General features: G+C 51.5%; 1 protein-coding gene across 11 annotated transcripts in view; it reads left to right on the top strand.

Moving 5' to 3' along the window:
- PDE1C (phosphodiesterase 1C) overlaps positions 1-27,383 on the top strand; it is a 458,978-nt gene that overhangs the window by 40,143 nt on the left and 391,452 nt on the right. For 6 of the 11 annotated variants that reach the window (XR_010726522.1, XM_066238368.1, XM_066238367.1 and 3 more), the window contains exon 2: positions 8,756-8,842. The exons of 2 other annotated variants lie outside the window; for them this stretch is intronic. Coding sequence is in view for 8 of the 9 variants with exons in the window: in XM_066238368.1 (XP_066094465.1) it covers positions 8,756-8,842 (87 nt within the window). In the remaining variant the exon portion in view is untranslated. Of the gene's footprint in view, positions 1-8,755; positions 8,843-17,765; positions 18,208-27,383 lie in introns of those variants that run through there. 3 more of the 11 variants (XM_066238377.1, XM_066238375.1, XM_066238376.1) reach the window with 2 other exon arrangements.

Below are 27,383 nucleotides of genomic sequence, written 5' to 3'. Positions count from 1 at the left end.
CCAACCGGCCAGGGCCTGTTAAACACTTTTTTAAAAGAAGCTATAGCCGTTTCAGTTGCCATAAATAATATTTGAGAGGTTTAGTTACTCTGTATCTTTGTCAACACTTGGTATTGTTAGTCCTTTCCCTTCAGCCACTCGGCGGGTCTGCAGTGGTAGCTGGTGATGCTTTTGTTTTGTGTGTCTCTAATGGCTAATGAGGTGGAGCGAGCATTTTCTTATGTCTACTGGTGATCTGGATATCCTCTTTTGGGAAATGCCTGTTTAGATCATTTGCCTGTTTTCTGATGGGTTGTCTGTGTTTTTCTTCTTGGTTGTGGGGGTTCTTTCCGTAGATATAGGTCCCGGATAGTGTAGCGGTGGAGGCATGAGGGTCCTGGGACTCGGGAAGGGGTGACACGGAGGGAGGAAGGACAGAAAGGGGGGCCGGGGGCCATTCTCCGTACAGCCCTGACATGGGAAGGAGCTAGGTAGCGAGGGCTGTAGTGTTCCTGGTGGTCGGTGCTTCTCTAAGGGGTAGGCTGGCCCGTTGACCTGGGTTTTGAAGCCCCATAGTCTGGGGACCTCTACAGTATTATAATTCACAATTTCCGATAATCTTGTCCCAAACTTGGGATTCATCTCCTTTCCCTCCCCTGTCCTCCAAGTCCTCACCTGTCCTGTCCCACCAGGTCCCGCCGAGTTTATGTCCAAGAGATGCATCCAGTTGGGTCACTTGCCCCGCCTCCGCTGCCCGCACGGGGCCCCAGGCCCCTCAGTGCTTCCCCAGGCCAATGGGACGGCTTCCAAACAGGCCTCCACCCGCCACAGTGGGCTGTTTTTTTTGTTTTGTTTTGTTTTTTGTATTTTTTCCGAAGTTGGAAACGAGGCAGTCAGACAGACTCCCGCATGTGCCCGACCGGGATCCACCGGGCATGCTCACCAGGGGGTGATGCTCTGCCCATCTTGGGGCATCGCTCTGCTGCAACCAGAGCCATTCTAGCGCCTGAGGCAGAGGCCACAGAGCCATCCTCAGTTCCTGGGCAAACTTTGCTCCATTGGAGCCTTGGCTGCAGGAGGGGAAGAGAGAGACAGAGAGGAAGGAGAGGGGGAGGGGTGGAGAAGCAGATGGACGCTTCTCCTGTGTGCCCTGGCTGGAAATCGAACCCGGGACTCCTGCACGCCAGGCCGATGCTCTGCCACTGAGCCAACCGGCGAGAGCCACAGTGGGCTGTTTTAACTTAAACTTGAACGCCTGCTTCCAGTTCTCCACTCTCCCTGTCGTTACCCCTCATAACCCTCGTTCTTCCCTTTGCAGCATGAATCACAGTGGGCCGTGACCTGTGTCTTTCTGCCTCTACTTTCATGTCCGTCTTCTCCGCTGACCGGTCCATTTCACAAAGGGGTCAGGCCAAGGTTGTCCCCAGCACGGCTCAATAAACAGTTGTAAAGTTTGAGCAAGTGATTGAATTAATGCCTCCTGCTCGTCCGAATCCAGCCCCTGTCAAGTGGTCATCCATCCATCCTTTGCGGGATATTTCGAGGGATGGAGCTCACACTAGCCCCGAGGCCACCTGACCTGGTTTTGAAAGGAAAACAGCGCACGCAACTTCAGCGTTCAAAAGAGGAGGCAAAGCGTGTGAGCGGCAGGAAGGGGCGGGGATCCCAGCCAGACTGGAAGCAGCACCATCTCCCCGGGGCGCCAAGGTCCTGGCCTGAGGTTTTAGTTGGGAAACTCCCCTGGGTTAGCAGGTGCGGTTCTCGGTTCTCTGGTCTTAACCTCCCTCCCGCCCAGAGCATTTCTACAAAACTCTGGGCACTGCTGTTCTGGGGACAAAACAAGGTTGGGGGTCAGTCCTGTTCCTATGCCCCGCTCCTCACCTCTCCTGCCAGCACTGAGGTCCACAGTGGAGTGAGTCTTGGCCTGGGGCTCCGGAGCTGGTCTCCCCCCTCTCTCAGCAACCCAGCGCCTTCCCCAAATGTGGGTTATTTAACACACAGGCACCCAAGGTGGCGGCCTGCAGCTTGACACCCCGAACGATGTCATCCCGGGAAAGAGAGAAGAGGGCGCTTTGCGATGCCGGCTGTATTGAGGCCGCGTCCCCCGTGTCCTGCTAGTCTATTAAGTAGTGATCTAACCCTGTGATGATCTCAATTAACTGGACGATTTCCCCAGTCCCCGTCGGGCAGTCTGTGCAGCACTGTGGGCTCACGAGCAAGTTTCAATCCAGCCCAGGAAGGTCCTCTGTTCTTCCTCTTTGGATTCCCACTGTTCACGGCCAGGGTGATGTCCGCAGTGCCGCTGAAGAAGGCCATGGAGCCAGAGGCGCCTGGGTTCCAGCTCGATCCAGCCACTTACTGAATGGGACCCTGGACAGTTCACTTAACATCACCGAGCCTCAATGTCCTCAAGTGCAAACGGCGATAATAATTCTTACCTCTAGGGGCGCTGTGGAGACGAAGGAAGTTGTAGAAGGCGTCCAGCTCTGGGTGGTCCTGTACGGAGGGCTCTTTGTCCAGTCTCCCGTTTTCTGAGAAAAAATGGCCGACGGTGGCTTCTGAATTCATGGGTTCTTCTGGGAGATACGAGGCAGTGTTTGCAGAGTTCCTATAGGAACTGCCAAGCTCCTCGGTGTCCTGGAACGGGAGACAGAAGCCAGGTGTGGAAGGTGATTTGAACAAGTGACCTGGAAACAGGTCCAAACCCTGGAGCTCTTAATAATCCATCTCCAATCTATTCCCAACCCATTAAGTACCACTTACAGCCTGAATAACGAGAATCCCCCAAACGCCTGACTTTATAACTGCAGACACGTCTCTCCTGGGCCTCTTGAACGACTCGGACAATAAAGGAGCGAATGAAGGGCGAAGGCTTGGAGGAGAGCCCTCGGTTTTTCTGGGCCGTAGAGTTAGGGGTGGTTGTTATTTTCTGTTATCAATTCCCACATTTGTAAGTGATAATTCAGTAGCATTATGATCAGAATCCCCCCCACCCCCAACTTTCTGAATGAAAACACTGGGCAGGTTTATTTCCATGGTGCCCGCCTCTGAAGTCAAGACGAACCTATGGAAAGTGGTCAGAAGCAGGCAGGGGGCGGCTCCGGGCACCTCAAGGTCATCCAGACTAGATTGAAAGCTCGTCGGCCACTGCGAGGAGGCGCTGATGTGCTGTCTGTCTGTCGCAGGGTGTGTGGGGCTCACCCCCCTCCGTAGCAGGTGCTCAGTAAACAATGGCTGATGAACCGTCAGCAAGTGATGCTTCTCCTCTGAACAGCTCAGAACATTTTGCTTTATTTTCCTCAGTGAGAAAGGGCTGCTCAGCTTAGACCTCCCCAGACAGGGATACTGTTTACTAGATCAATCAGCTGAGAGGAATGTATTGAGCTCCCACAATGTGCCAGGTACTGGGCATGCCATAGAGACCGAGCGAGCCGTGTGCTTGCCCTCCAGGCTCTCCTGAGCTAGTGGATGGATAAGGGAGGATGTGAACAAGTGAATAAGAAATAGGTTATGTGGCCCGACCAGATGGTGGTGCAGTGGATAGAGCGTTGGACTGGGATGCGGAGGACCCAGATTTGAAACCCCGAGGTTGCCGACTTGAGCACAGCTCACCAGCTTGAGCCCAAAGGTCACTGGCTTGAGCAAGTGGTCACTTGGTCTGCTGTAGCCCCCCCCTTCATCAAGGCACGTTTGAGAAAGCAATCAATGAACAACTAAGATGCCGCAATGAAGAATTGATGCTTCTCATCTCTCTCCCTTTCTTTCTGTCTGTCCTTATCTGTCCCTCTCTCTGACTCTCTCTCTCTCTATATATATATAAAAGATACGTGGAGATGGGTAGGTGCTGCAGACGAGATAAACTCCGGATAGGGAGGTCAGGTAAGAGTTCTCACCTGAGAAGGTGATTTGTAAGTTGGGTCCTGAAGGATTAATAGCGGTTAGGCATGCAAGAAGTCGGGGTGGGGATGGGGAGTGGGGCTGGGCTTGCTCCAGGGAGAGACCCCTGGGTGGGAGGGCACTGGGCTTGCTCCAGGGAGAGATCCCCGGGTGGGAGGGCACTGGGCTTGCTCCAGGGAGAGACCCCTGGGTGGGAGGGCACTGGGCTTGCTCCAGGGAGAGATCCCCGGGTGGGAGGGCACTGGGCTTGCTCCAGGGAGAGACCCCCGGGTGGGAGGGCACTGGGCTTGCTCCAGGGAGAGATCCCCGGGTGGGAGGGCACTGAGCTTGCTCCAGGGAGTGAAGGGAGGCGAGTGTACCTGGGCGCACAGTGGGGTGGGTGCGAGATGAAGCTGGATGGGTGGGTAGAAGCCGGGTCGTGCCGCGACTTGAAGGCTGGGACAGGTTTGAGCTCATCCCCAGTACGATGGGAGCCACTGGATGCTGTAAGAAGGGGAGTGGGATGCTCTGGTTTGTGCCTGAAAACATTTTTCTGGTTTTAATTTGGAGTGGGGCAGAAGGGGAAGCAGGGAGACTAATTAAAAGGTTCTTTAACTAGAACCACAATGAGATAGCACCACACACCACCGGAATGGCTAGTGGGGTGGTGGTGAGTGCGTGGGGAGCAGCTGGGAGAGACTTCTGGGGACGCTGATGGGCCCTGTTTCTTGCTCTAGGTCAGGCGTCCCCAAACTACGGCCCGTGGGCCGCATGCGGCCCCCTGAGGCCATTTATCCGGCCTCCCGCCGCACTTCTGGAAGGGGCATCTCTTTCATTGGTGGTAAGTGAGAGGAGCACTGTATGTGGCGGCCCTCCAATGGTCTGAGGGACAGTGAACTGGCTCCCTGTGTAAAAAGTTTGGGGACCCCTGCTAGGTTACACTTGAGACAGGTATGTTCACTTTGTGGAAATTGATTGAGCAGTGTACTTATGATTTGGGTACTTTTCTTTTTTTAATTTTTATTTTATTTTTGTATTTTTCCAAAATGAGAAGTGTGGGGGACGGCAGACAGGGACTCCTGTATGTGCAGAAGGGGAAGCAGGGAGACTAATTAAAAGGTTCTTTATCTACAACCACAATGAGATAGCACCACACACCACCGGAACGGCTAACAGGAGAAAAGCATAGTATCAAGTGTTGGCAAGGAAGTGAGCAAGGGATCCACCTGGCAAGCCCACTAGAGGGCAATGCTCTGCCCATCTGGGGTGTCACTCCATTGCAGCCGGAGCCATTCTAGCACCTGAGGTAGAGGCCATGGAGTCATCCTCAGCGCCCTGGCCAACTTTGCTCTAATGGAGCCTGGCTGTGGGAGGGGAAGAGAGAGAGAGAGAAAGGAGAGGGTGGAGGGTGGAGAAGCAGATGGGTGCTTCTCCTGTGTGCCCTGGCTGGTAATCAAACCTGGGACTTCCACATGCCGGGCTGACACTCTACTGCTGAGCCAATCGGCCAGGGCCATGGGTACTTTTCTATATGCGTGTTATACTTTAATCAAAAGTTTCCCTTGAAAATAGAAAGGGCAAGGAACTATTGTGTAGCCCATAGAGAAATAAATTTGCCTCGGATTAGGACGATAGTAGTGGAGGCGGTCAGAAATGGTTAGATTTTGGCTGAATGACCAATGGAGATCATTGCTAGGTTACGGGCGTGTGTGTGTGTGTGTGTGTGTGTGTGTGTGTGTGTGTGTGTGCATGTGTTGTGGGTGGGAGAGGTTAGGTAAATAGGGAACAAGGTTGACACCTAGGTGTTTTGCCCATGCTATTAGGTGGACTGCGGTGCCATTTGTGGGGCGTGCACTTTTGTACTAGATTCTAATCCCAGTTGTCAGGAGCATCTCTCTGGGAACTCTCCCTTTCCACTCTCTGCGTCATTCATTTTCCCCTTGAGACCGAATCGTCCTCGTCCGCATGTAAACATGCTGTTATTCTGTCACCTTAAACAATGTTTCCTCCATGCCTTGTACCCACCAGCTGCTGCTCCTTTGCTCTGCATCAGTGGGCAACAAAACATCTCCAAACAATTCTCTGTCTATATAATTTCTTCCCCTTCCTTTCCTTTTAAACCCACTCTGACAAAGGTTTTGCCTCTGTCCTCCCTGAAACTGCTCTAGTTAAGGTGCAACCACTGATTTGAACATTGCTAATAAATCCAGTAGTCAATTATTAGTCCTTCTCTTTATTTGACCTGTCATAGGCGTTGGGCTTGGTTGACCACTTTCTCCTTTTCTACTTGGTTTTTAGGCTGCCACATTCTCTTGTTTCTTCTCTGGCTGATCTTTTAAAGTCTCCTTAAGTGATGTCTGGCTGGTAGCTGAAATCTGCCTTGATGGAAGTATTTACACCACAGAAATTGGCAATGGACACCTGCAACTACAAATCAAGTCTCTTTAACCCCCCCCCCCCCCCATGGCTTATTCAGCCCCGGGAAACTGGTTTACCAGCACAACAACATTCATTACAAGCCCAGGCCGAGTAAATTTTTAGAGTATAACCCAACCCTACTCATTGATTTTTTTCCTCCCTACTCATTGATTTATAGAATGGTAGAGCTAGGAGAAGTTTGGAGTTAGATATAATGTTGATTACTAAACTGTCAAAATTGCTGGAGTATCTCCTCACATCGATACCTTCCTGGTGAATTCCTACTAAGCTCTGTGAGTCGGTGTTAGTCACCCATCCTCAGTGCGCTCAACTGCATCACACTTTTGTGTCATCTTCTGTCTTTTATTCAATGATGAGCTCCTTGAATTCTGGTTCTATCACTTATGATCTGCATAACCCTGAGCAGATTACTGAGTGACTCCGTTTACTTCGTCAGTAGAATTGGGGAAATAGTAGGACATTTCTCATAGAGCGCAAGGGTGAAATAATTTAATATACACAAACCCACCTAGACCAGCACCTGCCCTTAATAAGCACTCAGTGGATTCAGCTATTACCAGTATGTATTTTGTCTTCAATCACCATCAGATTGCCTGGCACATGTCATGTGGGAGGTATTTAATACATTTGATATGTATATGAAGTGCTAATCACATGAGCAAAAGTGTCAATGGAGGTAGAGAAAGGACCAGTCCTGTGGGCTGGAGTCAGGCTTTCGCCACAGCTGGGACTTGAATAGGGCCGGTGGGGTTGGCAGAGTGTGGATGGACGGGGAAGGTTAACGGTTACTTCGGCAGGCGTTCGTAGAAAGAACCCCGCTCTCCAAAAGTTAGGCCACTTGGTAAACATAGAAACTGAATTTGACAAATAATTAGCATTAATCCGATTTCATGTCAAGTTAGTAGCAGCCCTGCTATCAGAATTCTCTCTCTTTCCTCCCTGGTGTCTGCTGGAGTGTTCCTCAGTGTTTCGCTTTAGGAATCAACTTGGATTACTGAATGATGCAGGAAAAGGTTGGGAAGGGTCTGTGACTCTGGAGCAGCTATTGTGTGCATTCTGGAGAAACTCACATGACACGGCGACAGTCCCACAGCCATCCAAAAGTAATGTGACAATGACAGGGATTGTGATCCCTCAGTCTTCCCTCTCCCACTTCCACGGTCACCCTGCCTCTTGTGAGTTCTTGTTCCTTTCGGAATTCACCTGTGGCAAGTCACAGACAGTCCCATCCCACTCAGAGGCTCACCTCCTGTGATTGTGCTCAGAGACAGGCTGCTTCACAAAAGAAGGTGAAAATGCATTGGACAAGGAAAAAAAAAAGCCATTCTATTCTTATACAATCTTTAATATATACGATAAACACAATACTTGAAATTCACAAAATTCATAAGCAGTTGTCATTCTCAAAATACACTGTACGTTGGGGTGGTCCTAGTGAAACCCAAACTGTCATGAACTCTACAGAATGTTTGGTGAGTGAATAATCTGTCAACTTGTAGGAGGAAGAGTCCCTGTTTGGCAAATAAACACTCTTTCAATGGGCCTACAATCACCTCGGCTCACCCCTCCCCAGCTCAGCGGGTTGTGCGCAGGCAAACTGTGCTCTGTGTCCAAGCCCATGGCGTCCTGGTGGGTCTTTTATCTACCCTGTTCGTTTTGGATTTTGGGATAATAAAACGTGTATTCGTGTTTTATTTAACTAACTATGCTCAGGAGGCATACAGACTGTGCCAAAGTAGGTGCAATTAAACACCACCTGAAGAAAAATTTATGTAGGAGTATTTCCACTTTCTAATGGACTAAACTTTTTGGCCTTCACACCCCCCCCGGGGGGGTGGTCTGTGGGGAGGAAAAAAGTGCACTGGGCCTGCTGAGGACCCATGTTCAAATCCTGACTCTACCACTTAGGAGCTCCACGACCTTGGGCGTATGATTTCACCTCTCTGAGTTTATCTTTCCATTTGGAAAACTGGAGCCCGAACTACTCAGAGTTGTGGCAGATGACATCCTATAGCAGTTTGGCCTACGTTTCCATTCCTGCCTCCTCTGGACCAGACGTATTTGCCATTGGGCATCATCCCTGAGGTCTGGAGGAAGCCCCTTACACTTCCCCAGCTGGTCCTTTTCTCAGGGATGGCCTGCCAACTGCCCAGATGGCTCAGTCCCTTCACGTGCTGGCTGGAGAGACAGGAGTCAGCAGTGCCCAGGGGGATGGAGGCTACTGGGCGGGGAAGAGGGGCCTATAACAGAACCCGTGGGAACACCGGTGTTTACAGGGCAGGGGGAGGGGCAGAAAGCCAGCCCGGAGGGAGCTGGGCATGTGACTGCCGGACAGCCAGAGTCAAAAGTCAGGACAGGAGCTAGTCACCTGTATTAGATACCCCAGCAAGGAACCGGGGACAAGTTCCTCCGGTGATCTTCCCGTGCCTAACGGGCCACGTTTCTTTCTCCTTGGGGACAGAGGCAGGAGCCAGGAGGACGGAGGCTGCAGAGGGGTCAGACAGCCCAGGGGAAGCCGCGGGGACACCCCAGGGCGCAGGAGAGCAAGGTAAGCCCCACTGTGCACAACCAACAGGGTTCGACATCCTCCAAACAATCTCTGTCCTCAGCTCCCGCGACAGCGGAAGCAAGCACAGGCACTGTGCATCCCACTGACGCGACGGAAACACCGGACTCGGCGCCCACGCTTCTCCCAGCCCTAGCGGGGGCTGCGGCTTGAGTCTAGTGAGCCGCAATCCCGAGCCCTTCGCCCGCCCGGGACCGGCCTTGTCTCCCGGGAGTTCCCCAGGGGTTTCCAATCCCAGAGCTGCAGGTGTCTGGGCCACCTGGAGGCCTCGCTGCAGGACCCCGCGCGGTCTCAGTGGGGGCGTATCCGGGCAGTGTGGTCCATCTCAACGTCCTCGTGGCTTCTCATTTCATGCTCTCTTGCCTGAATTGCTACTGCGCTCACTGTCCTCCACCCCGGTCACTTCTGCCAGTTAGGGGGTGGGTCCTGGCGGAAACAGACGACCACCGGGCAGGGCATCTGAAGAAGGCCCGGTGGAGACCTCCCAGCGCAGGGCGCCCCTAGCGGTGCTGGCGGTAAGCACGGCCGGGTGGACCGCAGCCTGTGGCCCTAGCTGCAGCAGAGAGAGCCCGTCTTCCACGTGAGGTTCCAGGTGCTGTGGCTGCGGGCGTTTGGGGACTGTGGGACAGAGGAACCCTGGGAGACTTTGGAGTGCGGAGGGTCTTTGTTTTTTTAAAATCATACTCAGGAGGAGACTCCGTTGGGATTCTAAGTGTCCCCAAGTTAACCCTCCCCACCCTCTGTTCCGTCACTTCACCTCCTAGCGCCATTTCCCTCCTTGTTTCTGTGAAAGGAGTTTTGGGGCCAGCAAGGCTTTGAAGAAACTTTCTTTAGAGTTCAGGGTTTTAAAACAACTTTATAAAGTGCCGTGAAGCATTGGGGATAACACGGGCAGTCAGAACGGCACTAACTAGCTGCTCGGGTGGTCTGTCCCCCTCTCTGACCCTGTCCCTGACCTGTGACCCCCCCACCCCCAGGTTACTGTGTCAAAGGTGCACCGACATGCCTAGGGTGTGGAAACAATAATGCCGGCAGTAACAGTAGCTGATAGATACTGTTACCATGCCAGACACTGCTCCCAGCTCTGTTCACGCTCTAGGTCATTTAGTCCGCACACAGCCATATGGGGAAACTGAGGCAGAGCCCAAGGGCATCCAGCCAGTAAGAGCTGCACCAGGATTTGACCCTGGCTGCTGGTAACGTCTGTGTAGGATAGAAAGGATGTGAGTTCGGTTCGGATGAAAATGACACTAGTAATGTAAAAATACCCAAAAAACCCTATCACTTTTGTCCATGCCTTCTTTATCACTTTTATCTAAAAATAAAAGAGACTAGTGTTAATGTTATCTCCTGCAGGAAGCTGTGGGCTGGACTACGGCCCTCATGCTGGGCCCCCCCTCACCTCCTGTCTGTTAACACCTCTTTAGATGATCGTCTGCTCACTGTGAGCTGCCCAAAGGCAGGGCAGTGTCCCAGAGCCTGGCCCCGCTGGGGTGACCGTGGAGCTTGGACGCTGGGCCTCTGGGGACTCTCGGCATCTTCTCCTTCCTCTCCCCCCTCCTGCTCCTTCAAGGCAGCCGGACCCCTTCCCATCCTCCCGGGAGATCTCAGCCTCCTCTCCTGAGAGCTTTCCAGGGTTCATCTGAGTACCAGGGCCGCAGGGCCGCAGTCCTCTGAGGGGCGGCTGATGTCAGCGTGGGTCATCGTCATGACACTTGGGTTTTCTCATTTCCCGTTGCGCAGCAGGAGGCCGAAGTGGCCGGTGCTGGGGGCCTGTGCCAATGCTGTGGAGGGAACCAAGCCCACAGGGTCCTTGGGGAGCGGGGTTGGGGGAGAACCTTGGGGGTCCCTCCCCAGGACGGGAACCTCTAGGGCAGGTCAAGGGCAGTAAACATCGGGGCACAGTTCTGTATTCCAGGGGTGGGGGTGGGAAGGGAATAGGGCCTGCCCACCTGTGGGCTCTAACTGGCACCCATCTCCTCCTGCTTATTAACTGCTGTGGACTTGATTTAAAAAGAAAGAGGTTGAAACAGCAAGAGTGGGCTCCAGAGAGAGACTGTATCTCTTTGGGAGGATGAGGAGAGGCAGCCTGGTATGGTAGGTGGAGGCCGGGAGAGGAGTCAGACGGACCCCATTTACGTCTCATGCTCCCCTTGCTGAAGCCCACGTCCGTTTCTTCCCGTGGGTATCAGGGATCGAGGTGAGGGCTCCAGGCGGTACTGTGGCTGGGAAGGTCCGGCAGGGCCCTGGACCACAGCGCGGAGCTCAACACACACGAGTGAGAAATGGAGAAAACTCCCGGAGGGACCCAATGACTTTTCCCTCACTTCTTCCAGTTTGATCAGTGAATTAACACCGCACTCGTGCCCTTTTCCACGTATTATTGTCACACGGCAGCGCTTCAGTGTTCCTAGTGATTTGCTTCAGTTGTCACGCACGTTGAGCGGATCCCGACAGCGTCTGCTGCGTGCGGGCCACGTGCCCACGGCGACGCTCTGTGGTTTGAAGGATCACTCTAAAATCAGAGGGACAGTTCATTCAGCCAAGAGGCTGGTGGAGAGAGGGAACCAGATCGCCTCCGTGTTTCCCGAAAGCCCTTTGTGGGTTCGAGAGGCATTTTGTTAAAAACTCGGTTGCCAAATGTACGCGCAAGAATATATCACAATGAAAAAAAAAAAGTTTAAAAACCCTTTGGCAACTAAAATACCTGACAAAAGCATTTCAGCATGAAATCATTAGTCCTCCCACTCGCTGCCAACTATAACTGCTTTCTTTTATCATGATAATACAGTCTGTCTGATTCTCCGGTGGAGTTTTTTGGGCAGCAATGTAACAATCAACATCGGCTTTGCGGTTCTGAGATTTCAGTCAGTCACCCTGTCAGCGCAGAGGCTGTGTTCCCCCCACCAGGGGGAATTTATAGGAGTCACGACCGCCACCGAAGACTCCAGCCGCACGAGTCCGTCGTCTGTGTCTTTGGGCGTCAGCTCACCTTGCGTGGTGAACGTGCCCAATGTTCGATAAAATGTCACTAGATAAGCAGTCACATTACTGATGCTGGGGGGGAACAGGACTTCCCCGCGAGGTCCCGGTTTGATGGGGGGGATGACATCCCTTCTGAAAAGAGGGGCCAGGGGGTTTGTAGGCAACGGATATGAATTCTTTTCCACTCAATCAGTGCTGGAGACGGACCATGGCACCCTGACTCCTGGGGCACGGTGAGAGCACATCCCTGACTTAGAAGGCTGGCACGTTCGTTTCCATATTTTTTTCTCAAAGCTCCTGTCAGAACCAGAATATCCATGTATTCATTCAACCCCTGCCTACTCGGGGCTAGGCATGGTTCTAGGTACTGGGAATATATTGGTGAACAAAAGACATAGTAGCCCCCCCGGGAAGCCTGCAGTCTAGGGACGGGTCACTGATCTGGCTCAGGATCACTCATTTTAACCTGTATTTTAAATGACAAAATGTTGCACACATGAAAAATACAGGAAGTAATTCCGATGCCCATGTCTGTATGAACAACTGACTTTTAAAATATTTATTTATTTTAAAAAAATGAAAGCAGAGTAGAAAATGTGGAGGACACGTAAAGGAAGGAACTAAATTTTCCCAAGGTCCCCGGGCGGGAGGCCACCAGGTGCCACCAGCCTGTGTCCACAGGGGACAGGACCAGCTGATCTCGCTGGCTCTGGGAATGCAAGTCCCCTCTGCTCCCAGCACTGAGTGTAATCACTGTTACCATTTTGCACATTTCCTTCCTCTCTTTCTGGAGTCCCTATTTTACATAATCGCGACGTACTGTCTCTCCTGCTCTGTAATTCACTCCCCCCCCCCCGAAATACAGCTTATCTTTACTCTCACTAACGGTGTTTTTCTGTGACATTTTCTCCAAAACTCCAGCATCTTTATCATTATCATCAAGAGCAGAGGACACATCTCAGATACAAAGGTGGTGTGTGTGTGTGTGTGTGTGTGTGTGTGGCTAGCTGTGTGTATCTGTGTAGGTGCATGCTGGCAGATGATAAGGAACACGTTTGCTGTCTTTGTTTGAAGAGAATCACTGAGCTGGGAGCGAGTCCTGGATGAATGGAGCTGCCCACGGACCCCAGACACAGGAGAATCTTCCTGGTTCCCGTCATTCCGCCAAACAGTTGCATGCACGCTGGCGTCAGAAACCCCCTTGGGCTGCCTGTCCATTCTCTTTGGTTCCAGCATTCTTGGTGCTCTTGATAATTCTGTTGCTAAGGTTGCCACTGAGAGCAGTTACGTTCTCCAGGGATTTCAGATCTGCAGTAAGAAAATCCATCAACATAGCTGTATTCTTTGTTACTTATTAGAGGGGTTGAAGTGAGACAGGTGCATGTGTGAAATACTGAGTGCAGTGCCTGGCGCATGGTGGCCCTGGCAATGTTAGACCCGGAGCTCCCTTTCCCAAGCCCAAGTGCAGGCGTGTGCTGGTTCTACCCATAAGGGACTATCCACCTGGGACCTGTTGCCAGGCAGACTGTAACCTTGGATGCTCTTGTATTTATCCTAATCCCCCGTCCCCTGGGTCCCCGTCAGGCCTCTCTGCTGTGGTAAGTTTTGCTGGCCTGAAAAGATTATTCACTTCTCTCAGCTATTTCCCCTGTCTTTTAACATACTGGAATTTTTGTATGTCTCTATGTTTATGTTTTTTAGCTACAGAAAGAAAAAAATACATATGTCACACGGTGACGTAATTTCCAACTACTAAATGAATTATTCTTTTGGTTTGCTTTCTAAAGCCAGAGCTATAACACACTATTAAAATTGTTCATACCCTTAAACCTTCTGTAAGTGGTAACAGCAACATCAGCCCTCAGGACAATGAGGTATTCCTTCCTGGGCAAAGCTTTCCCCTGTGGCCTGGCAGTGAGTGTAGGTGCTGTGATTGAGTGAGCCTGGACTTACGATGGCCGGTTACCGCTCTGGTCCTGGGCAGATTTGTTTGCCTCGGCTCTTGGCACACAGGTGTAAAATGTGTCTGCACCTGGTGACCTGGAGGTCATATTTGGCCCAAACAGTGGAGACAATAGGATTTCAAAGGATCTGTATTTGCCAAACTCTTTTCTCATTTTACTTCTCAGACCCCCTCTTGCCATTTGGTGGGGCTTGCTGGCTAGTTTCTGGCCAAAGGAATTGTAGAGAAGGGATAGGCATTTCTTCTAGGCCTGGTCCATAAAATCCTTCTTCGTGGCCCTTCGCCTTTCTCCTCTTCCTTCATGTCCCACCTAGATGCAGAGTGTCCCGTGGTGGACACTGGCGACCTAGAGGATGTTGGAGAAACTAAATGGAAGAGGCCTGGGTCCCCAAATAAGGCTGCAGAAGAAAACCTAACCCCCAATTTATACTGGGCTTTGTAATGAACAAGAAATAAACCTTTACTGTGGTGTCAGGCCACCGAGACCGATTTTTGTTACAGAGGTTGGTTATACAAACTAATAAAGATTTGGCACATAATAGGTGTTCAATAAGTGTGTGTATTCTTTTTCTTTTTGGTCCCCAGGAAGCACAGAAATGAGAAGAGTCGATAGGGTATGTCTGAGAGGAGCCCTTGAGAGAAAGCCTGGAATTGAGCAGGGCAGCCGCATACATTGCCGATGGTGCCCGGCGGGGTTGGCAGCAGACCCAGCTGGGAGTCAGGAGCCACGGCGAACCTCCTGATGGAAGGGGGCTGGCTAGAGCAGGAGTGTGTGGGGTCAATGTCACAAAGTCCTTGCAGTTGTTCTCTTCCCTGGTTTCTCACTAAAATCATCAGGTGAGCTTTCAAAAAAATGCCAATGCTTAATTAACACTCCCTCCCCCATCCACTTGAGACCAGTGATCGGAATCTATTTTGGTGAGTCTGATGTCTGCATGATTGACAGGTTCATAAAGTTTCAATGTGTCTCATGACATGTTCTTTTTTTTTTTTTGTATTTTTCTGAAGTGAGAAGTGGGGAGGCAGAGACAGATAGATTCCTGCATGCGCCCCGACCAGGATCCACGCAGCAAGCCCACCAGGGGTGATGCTCTGCCCCTCTGGGCTATTGCTCTGTTACAACTGGAGTCATTCTAGTGCCTGAGGCGGAGGCTGTGGAGCCGTCCTCAGCGCCCAGGCCAACTTTGCTCCAATGGAGCCTTGGCTGTGGGAGGGGAAGAGAGAGATAGAGAGAAAGGAGAGGGGGAAGAGTGGAGAAGCAGATGGGCACTTCTCCTGTGTGCCCTGGCCGGGAATCGAACCTGGGACTTCCACGCACCAGGCTGACGCTCTATAACTGAGACAACTGGCCAGGGCCTGACATGTTCTTCTTTTGAAAAAAATGTTTTCAAACATTTAAAAATGTAAAACTCATGCTCAGATCAAAGACTCTCCAGAAGCAGGTGACGGGCTGGATCTGACCTGCGGGCACTAACTGGCTGACCCCTGCTCTCACCACTAGGCTGTCTTGGTTTAGTTCCCATACTTCATGGGCATTCTTGGGAGCACTTCTGAGAGAGCAATGCTTCCTTTGCTCTCAGTCTTGAACTCGTTTTTTCTTGGTTTATGTAATGTTAGCGTTCCCCTTCACTTGGTTCGGTGTAAGAGCCCCACGCAGAAGAAGGCTGCTTTAAGACTCTGCACTCGCAGCAATCAGTGAGTGGTTCTGTGGGTGTGCCATCTCTCCATCTCTCCATCCAGGAGAGAGAGAATGATTCTGGGGAGAAGTGGTTTAAAAACAGTTCTAATTGTTCAGGCAAGTTATTTTTACCAGTCTTCAGGGAACAGATAAATGATCACATTGTTGTTATTTTTACGGATTATATTTCAAAAAGTTTTTTTGCTAAGAGTGGTTAAATGCCAAATTTTAATTCCGCTCATTCAAGGAAAAATTTCCATTGCATTAGGATATTTCCCACCCAGATAATTTACTATAGGAGACTATAACTTGAAACTTTCAGGCTCCCCATAGTACAAAAGGAGGCAAGTGCTTCTGCTCAAGGTTTGGGAAAGTGGGAGGAATACAGGGAGTGGGAACTAGAAGAAACTCTTGGTGGTTACTATATTAAAAATATATAATAAGATATGTAATATATTATATATGAATTTTTAAAAGTAAAATTAATGGTGACAGCAAGTAGAATAGATTGTCAGGGAGAAGAATTTCCCACAGTGTCTCCATAAAGAAATTGGGAGTCACCTTAGGACTGCCGTGCCTGAGTACCTAGGGCACACCTGGGCTCCACCCATTTCCTCTCCATCCTCAGTGTGAGATGAGGGAAGCAAGAAGCAGGCATGTCTAGCTCCTTGCTCAAGGTCAGAGAGCGGATTGGGGCAGAGCCAGATGACAGGTTTGTCTGTCCATAGAGCGCTACCCAAACTTCCGCGATGTCACCATTTCTGGTCTCAAGGAGCACCTCGGGGTCTGAGCAGCCCCTGACTCCCAAGCTGAGAGGTGCCATGGGGTGCATGACTCCCATTGCCTTGGGGTCAATTAATTTTGCCATCAACCTAAGCAAACTATACTGCTCACAAAAATTAGGGGACCAGAGAAAGTACAGACACTCCAGTACTTTCAGCCTTTTGTATAGTGCATTTTCACCAATGAAATAAAAGTTGGTTTTGCATCTCATTTGCATAATTGACCAACTTTCTTTGACGTGTCGTTTGCTTTTCTGATGTACTTGTTTAATAAAAAAAAAAATCAAATGTTTTTTTTTATCGCTTCATTTTCATTTTGAAATATCCCTTAATTTTTGTGAGCAGTATATTAACATGACTGTGGTTCTAGGTCTTCCTGAATTTATAACTAAAGTTCCAACTACATTAAAAAACAGTTATTTCTCTAAAAATACATGGTCAACTGAAGAAGATTCAATTCCTGAGGCATTCATTAACCTGGGTTCCAGGGGACATGAGGGTTTTACGGGTCCCCTGAAATTTTATGTAGACTACTGCCCATGTGTGTACATAGAAGGTTTCTAATTTTAGCTGGATTCTGGACCTACTGTTCCCTAAACTCAATTGGAACCAGTTAGAAATATACCTAATTAATTCCCTTAATATTGACAAGTGTTTGTTGTGTCAAATTCCATCACAACAAATGAGGTTAAATTAGCTGTAGTCCCGCAATAGCCTGAGCAGAGATGGTATTGCCACTCCACATGTGACCCTGGGTGGACTCCACCAAGACTCACTGGACTCTGGTTTCTTCACGAGTTTCCAGCCCCGACACAGAACAATGCAATTGTCGATGTGTAAGGGATGATTTCCTTGCCTAAATCTTGTCTGACGCAGTCATTTCAGGTACTGGAAGGACCAATAATTGGTGTCAAAAAATGAAACACTTATGCCAAAACGCCACCACTTTCTAGCTGTCGGACCTTAAGTCAAGGCTCTCTTGGCCTCAGTTCCCTCTTTTGTAACAGCAGGGTTAGCTGTGGGATTGGTAAAAACCTCTCTCGCCTCTACAGATTCCGGGAGTCTCGTATTTGGCGAAACCAAGCTGGAAAGAGCCATTGGAACGGGCTAGAACTCGGCTGTCCATTGCACAACGTAGAGGCTCTGTGTGAACACGCCTGGTGACAAATATGGGTTAATTTGATAGTTATCTCCTGGCCAGGGTCTGTTGAGAAGTAATCTTATCGGGGCTCCAGGCTAGTTAAGGGGACAGCTGCTGGGAGGAAGTGGGCGTGGCGATTTTTCCCGACTTCCTTGTTTGGAGTAAACTTTGGCAGCATCTGTCCAGCTTGGATGTTTGCTTTTCCATCTGTTGATGTGCTTTTTGGGAGCTCTTCCGCCTGCCAGAGAAAACATCTAGAAGCACGGCGCCAAATCCGAGTCCGTCCCTTGAGTCCCCAAACCCTGCCAGCCCCCAGAGAGGGGCAGGCGAGGCAGAGAGAGAAAACAGACGCGCCCGCAGCGCGCGGGTTCCAGCGGCTCCGGGGACGCGGGGAGGGGAAGGGAGGGACGGGGGTTTCAGCTCCCACCCACCGGCCCAGACACACGCCCAGGCGTGCGCCTCCCTGTCTCAGCATCTGGAAGTTGGCACTGGAGATGGGGCAGTAGCCACGCTGTCCGACTCCGTCGTGTGCCTAGCGCATTAGCGGACGTTGCGGTTCCCGCGCCAGCAGCCGGCGCGCTCGGCTCCCAGCCGGCGGACCTGCAGGCACTGCGCGCAGCGCGGCCGGGGGAGGGGACGCGGCCGAGCGCGGGGCGTGGGCGCGGGGCTGCGTGCTTCGCCACCGGGAGACCCCGGACGCGGTCGGCCGAGCCATGACGGACGCCAGCAACCGGAAAGAGGGCTTCAAAAAGTGCCGGAGCGCCACTTTCAGCATCGATGGCTACAGCTTCACCATCGGTGAGAACTTTCCGCCCCCGTCCGACCTGTGGCTTGGGCAAGCACCCTTTCCGGTGGCGGCGAGGGCAGGGGGTGGCCGGGGTCAGGCTGGGCCTCGAGGCGCTTGCCAGGCAGGAGCCCGGGAGCGGCGACCGGGCCGGGAAGTCGCGCGTGTGCCCGGGTCGCGGCGGCTCCCGCCGCTCTAACCCGGCATCCCGCAGAAGCCGTTTCAGGATCACACCTCTCTGCAAGGCTCGGTTTCCTTGCGGCGTTTTAGTAACTCAGCTCCGGAGAGGAGGGATAGAGGCAGGGATGGAGGCGGAGAGATGGAGGTAGAAATAGCAAGAGGCAGGTTAGCAACAGAAAGACGTGGACATGCTGGACACTAAGAGACACAGCGAGACAGAATGACAGAGCTATCTAGACACAGAGTCATTCGTGGAAACACCAAGACACCAGGTCAGAAATACAAATAGATGCCAAGGCAGAGGCTAATAGAGAGAGGGCATGACCGAGATGGTGGACAGGGATAGAAACAAGATAGATGCAGAGGGAGAGAGACAGACAATAGAAATAGAGTCAGAGAGACTGGATGATAGTTTCCGCGGAAGTTGAAAGAAAGAGAGAGAATGCAGGCAGGGAGGGGTGTACCATGGTACTGAAATATTTGCAAATAACCTGTCTCCTGTTCTCTGGGCTACCAGGGGCTCCCTGTTTTCCTTCCTAAACCCTTTACCAGCAGAGGCACCAGAGGGGGCTGGAGGCATCATCATGGCTGTTGGGGGGTTGGGGGGCGGACCACAGGCTGACCCTCTGGAGGCCGAACTTGAGGAGATCAGTTCTTGCAGCTTGTAGTACTTGGTCCCATGCAGTGCACTATTTTGAAAGCACTGATCCAGGGCTCGCCTCTTCACCTTCGCAGGAGGAGGGCAGAGCCTGGGAGGCTGGGGAACCTGGGATGTCAGTTTGGAGAAAGGCAGGGCCGAGCCCGGTACTGAGTAGCATTTCTACTTCTGAGGGGCTCAGGTCACCATGGCTTTGAATCTGAACTTAACCCCCAAGCCTTTGAAAGTGAGGGGTATGTGAATTCACTTTTTGGTGGGTGGCACCTGCTTGCATGTGGAGCAGGAAATTGCCAGGGGCAAGAAGAGACCAAGGAAGAGGAGCTCACCTCTAGCCCTCCTTTGATTCTTATGATGAAGTGACCCCAAGGTTTTGGGGGGCATGGACTGAACACGTTATTACTTCCAGAATTTGGTCTCAACTTGAAATGAAGTCTAATTTTCTTAAACAGAATGTAATCATCATGTGCGGTGCTCTGTTAGTTGATACCTTATTAGATTTGTTTCTGCTGTATGTAGAATACTTCAGCAGTCTCCTAGTGTTGGCTGTCTAGGTTGCTTTGACTTTTTGTCATCATAAACAAAGAAAAACAACAAAGCCTTTGAGCCACTTCCATGAATTCTTTTTTCAGGAGAGATTTTCTAGAAGTACAATTGCTTGGTCCCAAAGTATGTATATTTTTAGGGATTTTAAAATATACGGCTTAACTACCCTCTGGAAATACCAGTTCATACTCCCACCACAATCCACCCAGCCACTCATGTGCTCTCACGGTTACCCAACACTATAATTTTATAAAAGTTGCTGGTTTGATCTCAGTGCTACATGCATTCCACTTCTTGTGTAAAATTGCCTTTTAATGTCCTTGGCCTGTATGTTTTTCTTCTGGGTATCATTTATTAATTTGCAAGTATTCTTCATGGATATTTTAGATATTAACTATACATGTAGTCAATATATTAATGATATGGTATGTAATTATATTTACTAGATATTAATTACTCTGCTATATTATATAGTTAATATAGATTAGTATATGGATTACACCCACACAGTTACCTATGTCTTTGCGTGTATCTGTTCCTGTTAAGTGATGCCTGTCATGTATATTACAGATATTGCTGCCAAGGTGGAGCACTCATACTCCTGTAGCCCTAGCGGGCCCTGGTGGTCAGGACTGGCTTTGAGAACACACCGGTATCTTGTAGCCCCCACCTATGACAGCCAGCTTGTCACATGGTTTCAGCAGGGACAGTTCCCCTCCTCCAGCGTGAGGAAGAAACCGGATGCGATCCCCGTGGTCCCCAGGTCTGTCCTTCCCTCAGGTGTGTGACACTGTCGTTAGGAATCACTCCCTCTTCTGATCTGTTAATGACGCAGCTTTTCTGGGTCAGAGCACTTGGCTGAGGAATTCATGTGATGGTTCTGGCAGCTTCAGGGATTCGTATGGGGGGGAGGGATGAGGACAGTGAGGGTTTGGGGGCCCTGCGGGAATGGAAGTGTGACCCACTCCTGTGGCAAAGTCCAGGAAGGAACTTTCCTTGGGGTTCTCCTGACATCCCTCTCCGAGAGTGGACATTTCTGGGCCAAGAGAAGGTATCCACTTCTGGTTCAGCCTGGGCAGGAGAAGGCTTCAGCTGCGGTTCTCCAGCGGGGGTGATAATCCCAGGGCTGCACTGTACGGGGCACTGTGGCACTCACCATGCTGGGGCTCGGGGAACAGTCTCTACAGTGAGCTGGGGACAGTCTCTACAGTGAGCAGAGGGTTGTGTAGTGCGGGTGCCCCACAGCGGCCACACCCCCACAGAGAAGTGCTGTGGAGTCCCTCTGGCACGCAGGCCTGGGGCTCCTGAGCTGCAGGGACTCTGGGGCACTGCCGGTGACAGTTCTGAAAGGTCACTGTCATGGCTGCATTCTAGGAGAGAAACGCCTGAGACCCCCAGAGGAAGCAGTCTGCTGAAAGTCCCACCGACTGCCCTGACTCAGCCCGGGCTCTGCCCCAGCCCATGCTGCCTCCCGCACTGGACTTTATTTCTGTCCGAGCCTCGGGGCCAGCCCGTTGTCCCCATGGACAGATGTAGGAATTTCTGCTAAGCCAGCGCCGGCTGGGGCAGAGCCAGGAGGAGCCGACCACTGCCACAGGTGGGCGGGGCTGCTTCCTGGCCCATGGGGTTGAAGAGATAGTTTGTTACTCTGCTTCTCATGCTTCTCAGTCCCCCCCCCCCACCCCGGGGGTCTCACATCCTCTTTATGTCATTTTCTCAGGTCATGCACTCTGCACTCAGGTATGTGGTGAGGAGGTCTGGGAAACTCGGCTGTAAGGCTGCGTGTGTGCCACATACGTGCAGTGTCGACTGCCCCCATGATTTGACAGTTCCTCCCTAGCAAATCTTTGAGCTTTGATTGTAACAAATGGTTATAACCATTAGCAAAGTGAATGCCAGGGTGGGAGAAGAGAGTTGTTGTATCAGTTTTCCGTAATGTTCCTTGTCTTCTGGGGTTTGGATGCCTGTCTGGGTTTGTGTTCAGTTATTTGTAGACTTCCTATTTCTCCGGGAGGCTGCGGAGATTACAAACACACACTCTCCCTGCAGAAGTGAAGTATTTCTGCAAAACACAAAATCACTGTTTAAAACCACCTGAGTGGACCTCCCTTGATCTCTGTTGGCTCTCATTTTATAGACGAGAAAGTGGGGCTTAGGAGGACGCCCCCTCCACTCTCCCTGCAGTGATGACCTCCAGGGCGTCAGGAGGGCGTGGGGGAAGCCACAGCTGGGACGATGGGGGGGGGGGGAACGCAGAACAAGGAAGCTGAGCCTTCAAGAATGAAACTGGTGGCGTTGTGGAAAATTCTAGGCCTGTACTGAAGAGGAGTTGCTAAGAGACATGTGTTTCCTGTAGCAACTGCCACTGTCTCCCTTGCCCTTGTGTTTCTCTCTGTGAGCCTGTCCCAGAGGAGGAAAGAGAAGGGGCCCCTGGACAGCAGTCGGGGGCCCGAGGGGCTGGGGTAAGGCTTCCCTGTCCTGCCCTCAGTCAGCCGGGAGCTGGGACCCACTCTGAGAGGAGGTGGGCTGTTGATGGATACTCTTCCCAGAGGGGTTTGGGTGGGCCAGGCTCCGTGGGTGGTCCAGGCCAGAGTGACTTGGCTGTATGCAGTGGGGTGTGTGCCCCTCCCCCAGCCCAGGCACAGAGAACCTGGCCTCCCTTGGGGCATATGGTTGAGGACTTTCTCAGCCCACTCTGGTCTTGGTGCTCTCTCTTGGCCAAGTGTTTGTCTGTGCAGGTGGGGGCAGACCTTTGGGCACTGGGCACCTGGCGGTGATGGTTGGAGCAAAGAACCACTTAAGCATCTAAGGTGAAATTGTCTAGAGCCGCCTGTCAGTCCCAGGTGCCCTGACTGCCCCGCCCCCTACACCTCCCTGCAGACTGGAGTGGGCTGGAGCTATTTGCAGAGTGGGGGGCTGTCAGACCGGCCCTGCTCTGGCTCTCACCTCCGCCTTCTAGTCCCCATTCTGCATCTCGGGCAAGTCACCTTCCCTCTCAGGGCCTCAGTTTCCTTACACGTGAAATGGGGAGCATGAGCCTTAGTTTTAGCACTCTGGTGAGGATCAAGCGCTGTGCAGGAAAATGGCTTTGTTCCATGTTGAATGCCTTTTAAATGCTTTTTGTTACGAGGAACACTTCACATGTGTTAGACGTGTGTGCTGCTCTTCGTGGCATCTGCCCTTCCGCAAAGGGAAGCCGTGTCTTCAGCCTGAGGGATGAGGCTGTCACAGTGGGGTTGTGGGTGTCAGCCAGCTGTTGAGTGCGTAGCTGTAGGGTGCATCTCAGCTGAGAGGTCGCATGTAGTGGGGAACTCGGGGCTTTGGAGTCACACACAGACTTACTGCGGTGGCCGTATCAGTCGTTTAACTACTCTGAGCCTCAGTTTCTCTTTCAAAGTAAATGGCACTGGTGACATCTTCCTATTGGGTGAACCGTGGTTGGGGGTGGCCATGCACAGTGCCTGGCTGTCCCGTTGTGCATGTTTGCTCCGTGTCCCTTCTCTTGACCTGAACTTGTACTGCGACTAGAGCTGGCTCTGGTGAGAGCGGGTGAGGGTCGTGGTGTGACCCTGGGGGTTTGTGGGTGCACTCTGGCGCAGGCTCACAGGTGGGTCAGTGTTGGCCTGTGCCCCCTGTACCGCCATACTGACCCCTGGCACCAGATGGGAACAGGAGCAAAGTGCACTGGGCACCCTGCTGCTCTCCAGGGGCTGATGTGCCTCTCTGGGCGCACGGTGTGCCCGTCCTGTCTCCCCAGGCTCCGCGAACCCAGGCAGAGTAATGGGCGGAGCCCGCCAGCGGCCATGGTCAGTTGGGGGTGGCAGGAGCATGGTGTCACAGGAGGGACTGTCTGATCCCGGCTGGGGGGTCTGGCCTGGGACCCAGCAGGACGAGGAACCAGGAGGGTATAGTTGGACTTAGTTGTGTCCAGAACATAACAAGCTCAGGAGTTAGACACTTGGGGTTCAGGATTTGAACCCCAAATCTTCTGTTGTGATCTTGGACAATAGGTATCACATGACTAAAGTTTAGCTTCTTAAGCTGTGAAGTGGATTTGAACCCACTACCTTGCTGGGTTTGGAAATTACATGAGATAATGCAAGTTGAATCCTGGCAAGACTGACTTATTTGCTGGGGATAGTAGAAGCCCATGAAAATATTTTAATTTCTTTAAAAATCAATAAAAATGGATCGAATAATATAGATCGAATAAAATGTTTTAATTTATAATATTAATATTCTTTATATCAGTGCAGTCCTATAATTTATTTAAAAAACCTTTTTAGCCCTGGCTGGATGGCTCAGTTGGTTAGAACATCGTCCCAAAGCGCAGAGGTTTCTGGTTCAATCCCTGGTCAGGGCACATCATGGAGGAACAGATGGATGTTCCTGTCTGTCTGTCTGTCTGTCTGTTTCTCTGTTTCTCTCACCCCCATTCCTTTCTAGTTAAAATTATTAAAATAAAAACATTAAAATATTTTAAAAAACATAAAAAAAATTATTTTATGGAGGAAAGGGCCCACGAAGTCAAAAGCGACTCTGAGCCCACGGAAGTCACCGTGTGGCTCAAGCTTCAAGTACAAGTCCTTTTTTTTTTTTTTTTGTATTTTTCTGAAGCTAGAAACCGGGAAAGACGAGACAGTCAGACAGACTCCCGCATGCGCCCGACCGGGATTCCTTGGCACGCCCACCAGGGGCGACGCTCTGCCCACCAGGGGGTGATGCTCTGCCCCTCCAGGGCGTCGCTCTGCCGCGACCAGAGCCACTCTAGCGCCTGGGGCAGAGGCCACAGAGCCATCCTCAGTGCCCGGGCCATCTTTGCTCCAATGGAGCCTCGGTTGCAGGAGGGGAAGAGAGAGACAGAGAGGAAGGAGAGGGGGAGGGGTGGAGAAGCAAATGGGTGCTTCTCCTGTGTGCCCTGGCTGGGAATCGAACCCGGGACCTCTACACACCAGGCCGACGCTCTACCACTGAGCCAACCGGCCAGGGCCCAAGTACAAGTCCTGACACGCGCTCGCTATTTGTCTTCGTCTGCCCGGCTGCTCTGACAGCGGGGGTCTGGACTGGGTGGCTTGTCCACGGCAGAAGCTTACTTCCGTCAGTCCTGGAGGCTGGACGCCCCAGGCCGGGGCGCCGGCAGATTCAGCGTCTGGTGCAGGTCAGCTTCTTGGTTCGCAGACGGTCATCTTCTGTCTGTGTCTTCACCGGTGGAAAGGCAAGGGGTCTCTCTGGAGCCTCCATTGTAGGGGCACTAACCCCATTCACGAGAACTCCACCCTCGTGACCTAATTCCTTCCCAAAGACCCCACCTCCTAATACCATTACATCGGGCATTCAGTGTTAACCCGTGAATTTTGTCGAGGGGTGGGGGGACAGACATCCCGTCCACAGCACTGTTGTTACTGGGAGTCGAACGTTTGCTGAACAGACGCGTTGGAAAGGCAGAGAAAACCACGGAAGGAAGACGCACGGTGTATGGGAAACACGAGTGGAGTCAGAATCAGGAGATGGGGTTAGTTCCTTATTAATTGATCTGTAATCCTGAGCAAGTCACTTACCATGGGCCTCAGTTTCTCCATCTGTAAATGAACAGGTCGGGTAAGGAACTCTCGGTAGCTCCCGCCATTCCCGGGAGGTGGGTGAGCTCTTCGTCCCGAAGGCCGACAGCTGCTGTAGCTTTCCCCGGGTGGGCAGGTGCAGGGGGGGTGGCCGGGTCAGGTGTACTGGGGTTTCTGGCGGGAGGTGCTGTGCAGAGTTCAGAGCAAAGTGGAGGCCAATTGGATGTAGGATGAGTGGAGCACTCAGAGTTCAAATTGTTCTTGACGTGGACTAGATTTTGTGTATACAGCTTTATACGGTAATTCTTGCTCTCGGGGGCATTTGATAACGTCACATAATAGAAAAAAATATATATATATACTGTACTGGCCTCTGCCCCCGGTTCCTCACACAGAGCTCCTAAAACACTTGTGGTTTCCTAAGTGATCAGAGCGCTGGGAGCATCTTTGGTTCTCATGACGGACTCTGGGTGGCTCCTGGCTGGCTCCTGGCTGGCTCCTGGCTGGCTCCTGGGCCACAGCCGGGCACCGGAAAGACCTGGCTGGAATTAGAACCGTGGCATTTTCTGTCGGTCCCCCCCACCCCTTCTCCAGAGAGGGGAGAGGGGCCGGAAATGAAGGCTCCCTAAAAGTCCCCAAAGTCAGGGGTTTGGGGAGCTTCGAGGTTGATGAGCACATCTGTGTACAGCAGGGTGACCCACCCCAGCTCCACGGGGACAGAGCTCCTGTGCTCGGGACCCTCCCAGGGCTCGCCCTGTGTTCCGTGGGCTGTTCGTCCGTCCGTGTCCTTCCTCCTCTCCTTGGATAAACTGGTAAATGCACATGTTCCCTCGAGTTCCGTGAGCTGTTTGTTCGGGGAAATGATCGGACCCAAGGGAGAGGAGGTCACAGGAGCCTCCGATGGGGAGCCACGTCGGACAGCGGCTGTGGGAAGCTGGGGACCTGCTGCTTGCAGGCGGATATGGAGCCGGGGTGGTGGGAGATGGGTGAGGCTGGGGTGGGGCAGGCTTTCACGTGACCGAACCCTTCACCTGTGGCTCTGGCGCTGTCTCCAGGTATGTAGTGTTTGAACTGAGTTAAAATGTAGGACACCCAGCTGCTGTCACAGAACTTCTTGATGGAGAGAAACCCCCCCAGGGGTGGTGACCAGAAGTGTCAGAAGTGAAGTGCTCTGGGTGAGGAATACAGGAGGGAAGCCTGGAGTCTCCTAATGCAGATAATTGCTGAACTAGACTCGAGGAAGGACCCGGAATGTGTAGCTGCCTGGGGCCCCCCGCCATGTCTCTACGATGACATCAAATTCCAGTGGGACATGGGGGAGTGATGGAGATGCCCATGTGTCTCTGCCTGCCTGCAGGGCCAGCTCTGGTTCCATCCTGATGTGGTACGAAGCCTTTGTGACTTTAACTCACGTCACTAGGTTTGTTTGTCATGAATAACAAATGTGAGTATAGATGGTAGAAACAGTCCTGCTGGATTTGAGATACAGTATGTGTAGAGGTGAAGTGCATGAATTCTGGAGCTTGATTTCCTTGGTTTGAATTTTGTCTTCTCAGTTTTTTGCTGTGTGGTCTTGGACAGGTTACTTAACCTCTCTGTATTTCAACGTGCTCATCTGTTAAGGGAAGATAATTATATTACCTGTCTCCTAGGGTTTTGGAGGATGAAGAGAGTCAATGTACCTCAAGCACTTGGAACAGCACCTGGTATTTAGTTCTAGATGTTTGTTATTATATTATTTCCATAGTAGTGGTGATATTATTATATATATATATATATAGCCATTAGTATAGGCCCATATTAGTATATTTCCACAATATTATTAACATGAAAATATGTAATAATAATAACCGACTCTGATTCTTGCTGGATCAAACATGCATACGTATTGTTTCTTGCAAAACTTTGAGGATGATGACCCTGGTCTTCACCTTTCAGTTGTTCAAGATTTGCTTTTCCCAATGAAAGGCGTTCATGCTTGTATGGTTGGCTGTCAGTGCCCGAGGCTATAGAGTTATTATTTTTTAAAAAATTTATTTATTTATTTATTTTATTTTATTTTTTTTCTTTTTTCCGAAGCTGGAAACAGGGAGGCAGTCAGACAGACTCCCACATGCGCCTGACCGGGATCCACCTGGCATGCCCACCAGGGGGCGATGCTCTGCCCCTCTGGGGCGTCGCTCTGTTGCATCCAGAGCCATCCTAGCACCTGGGGCAGAGGCCACAGAGCCATCCTCAGTGCCTGGGCCGT

This window comes from Saccopteryx bilineata, chromosome 7, assembly GCF_036850765.1.
Source record: "Saccopteryx bilineata isolate mSacBil1 chromosome 7, mSacBil1_pri_phased_curated, whole genome shotgun sequence".
Taxonomy (NCBI): domain Eukaryota; kingdom Metazoa; phylum Chordata; class Mammalia; order Chiroptera; family Emballonuridae; genus Saccopteryx; species Saccopteryx bilineata.
The sequence above is the reverse complement of the archived record's forward strand: the minus strand, read 5'-3'. Positions and strand labels throughout refer to the sequence as shown.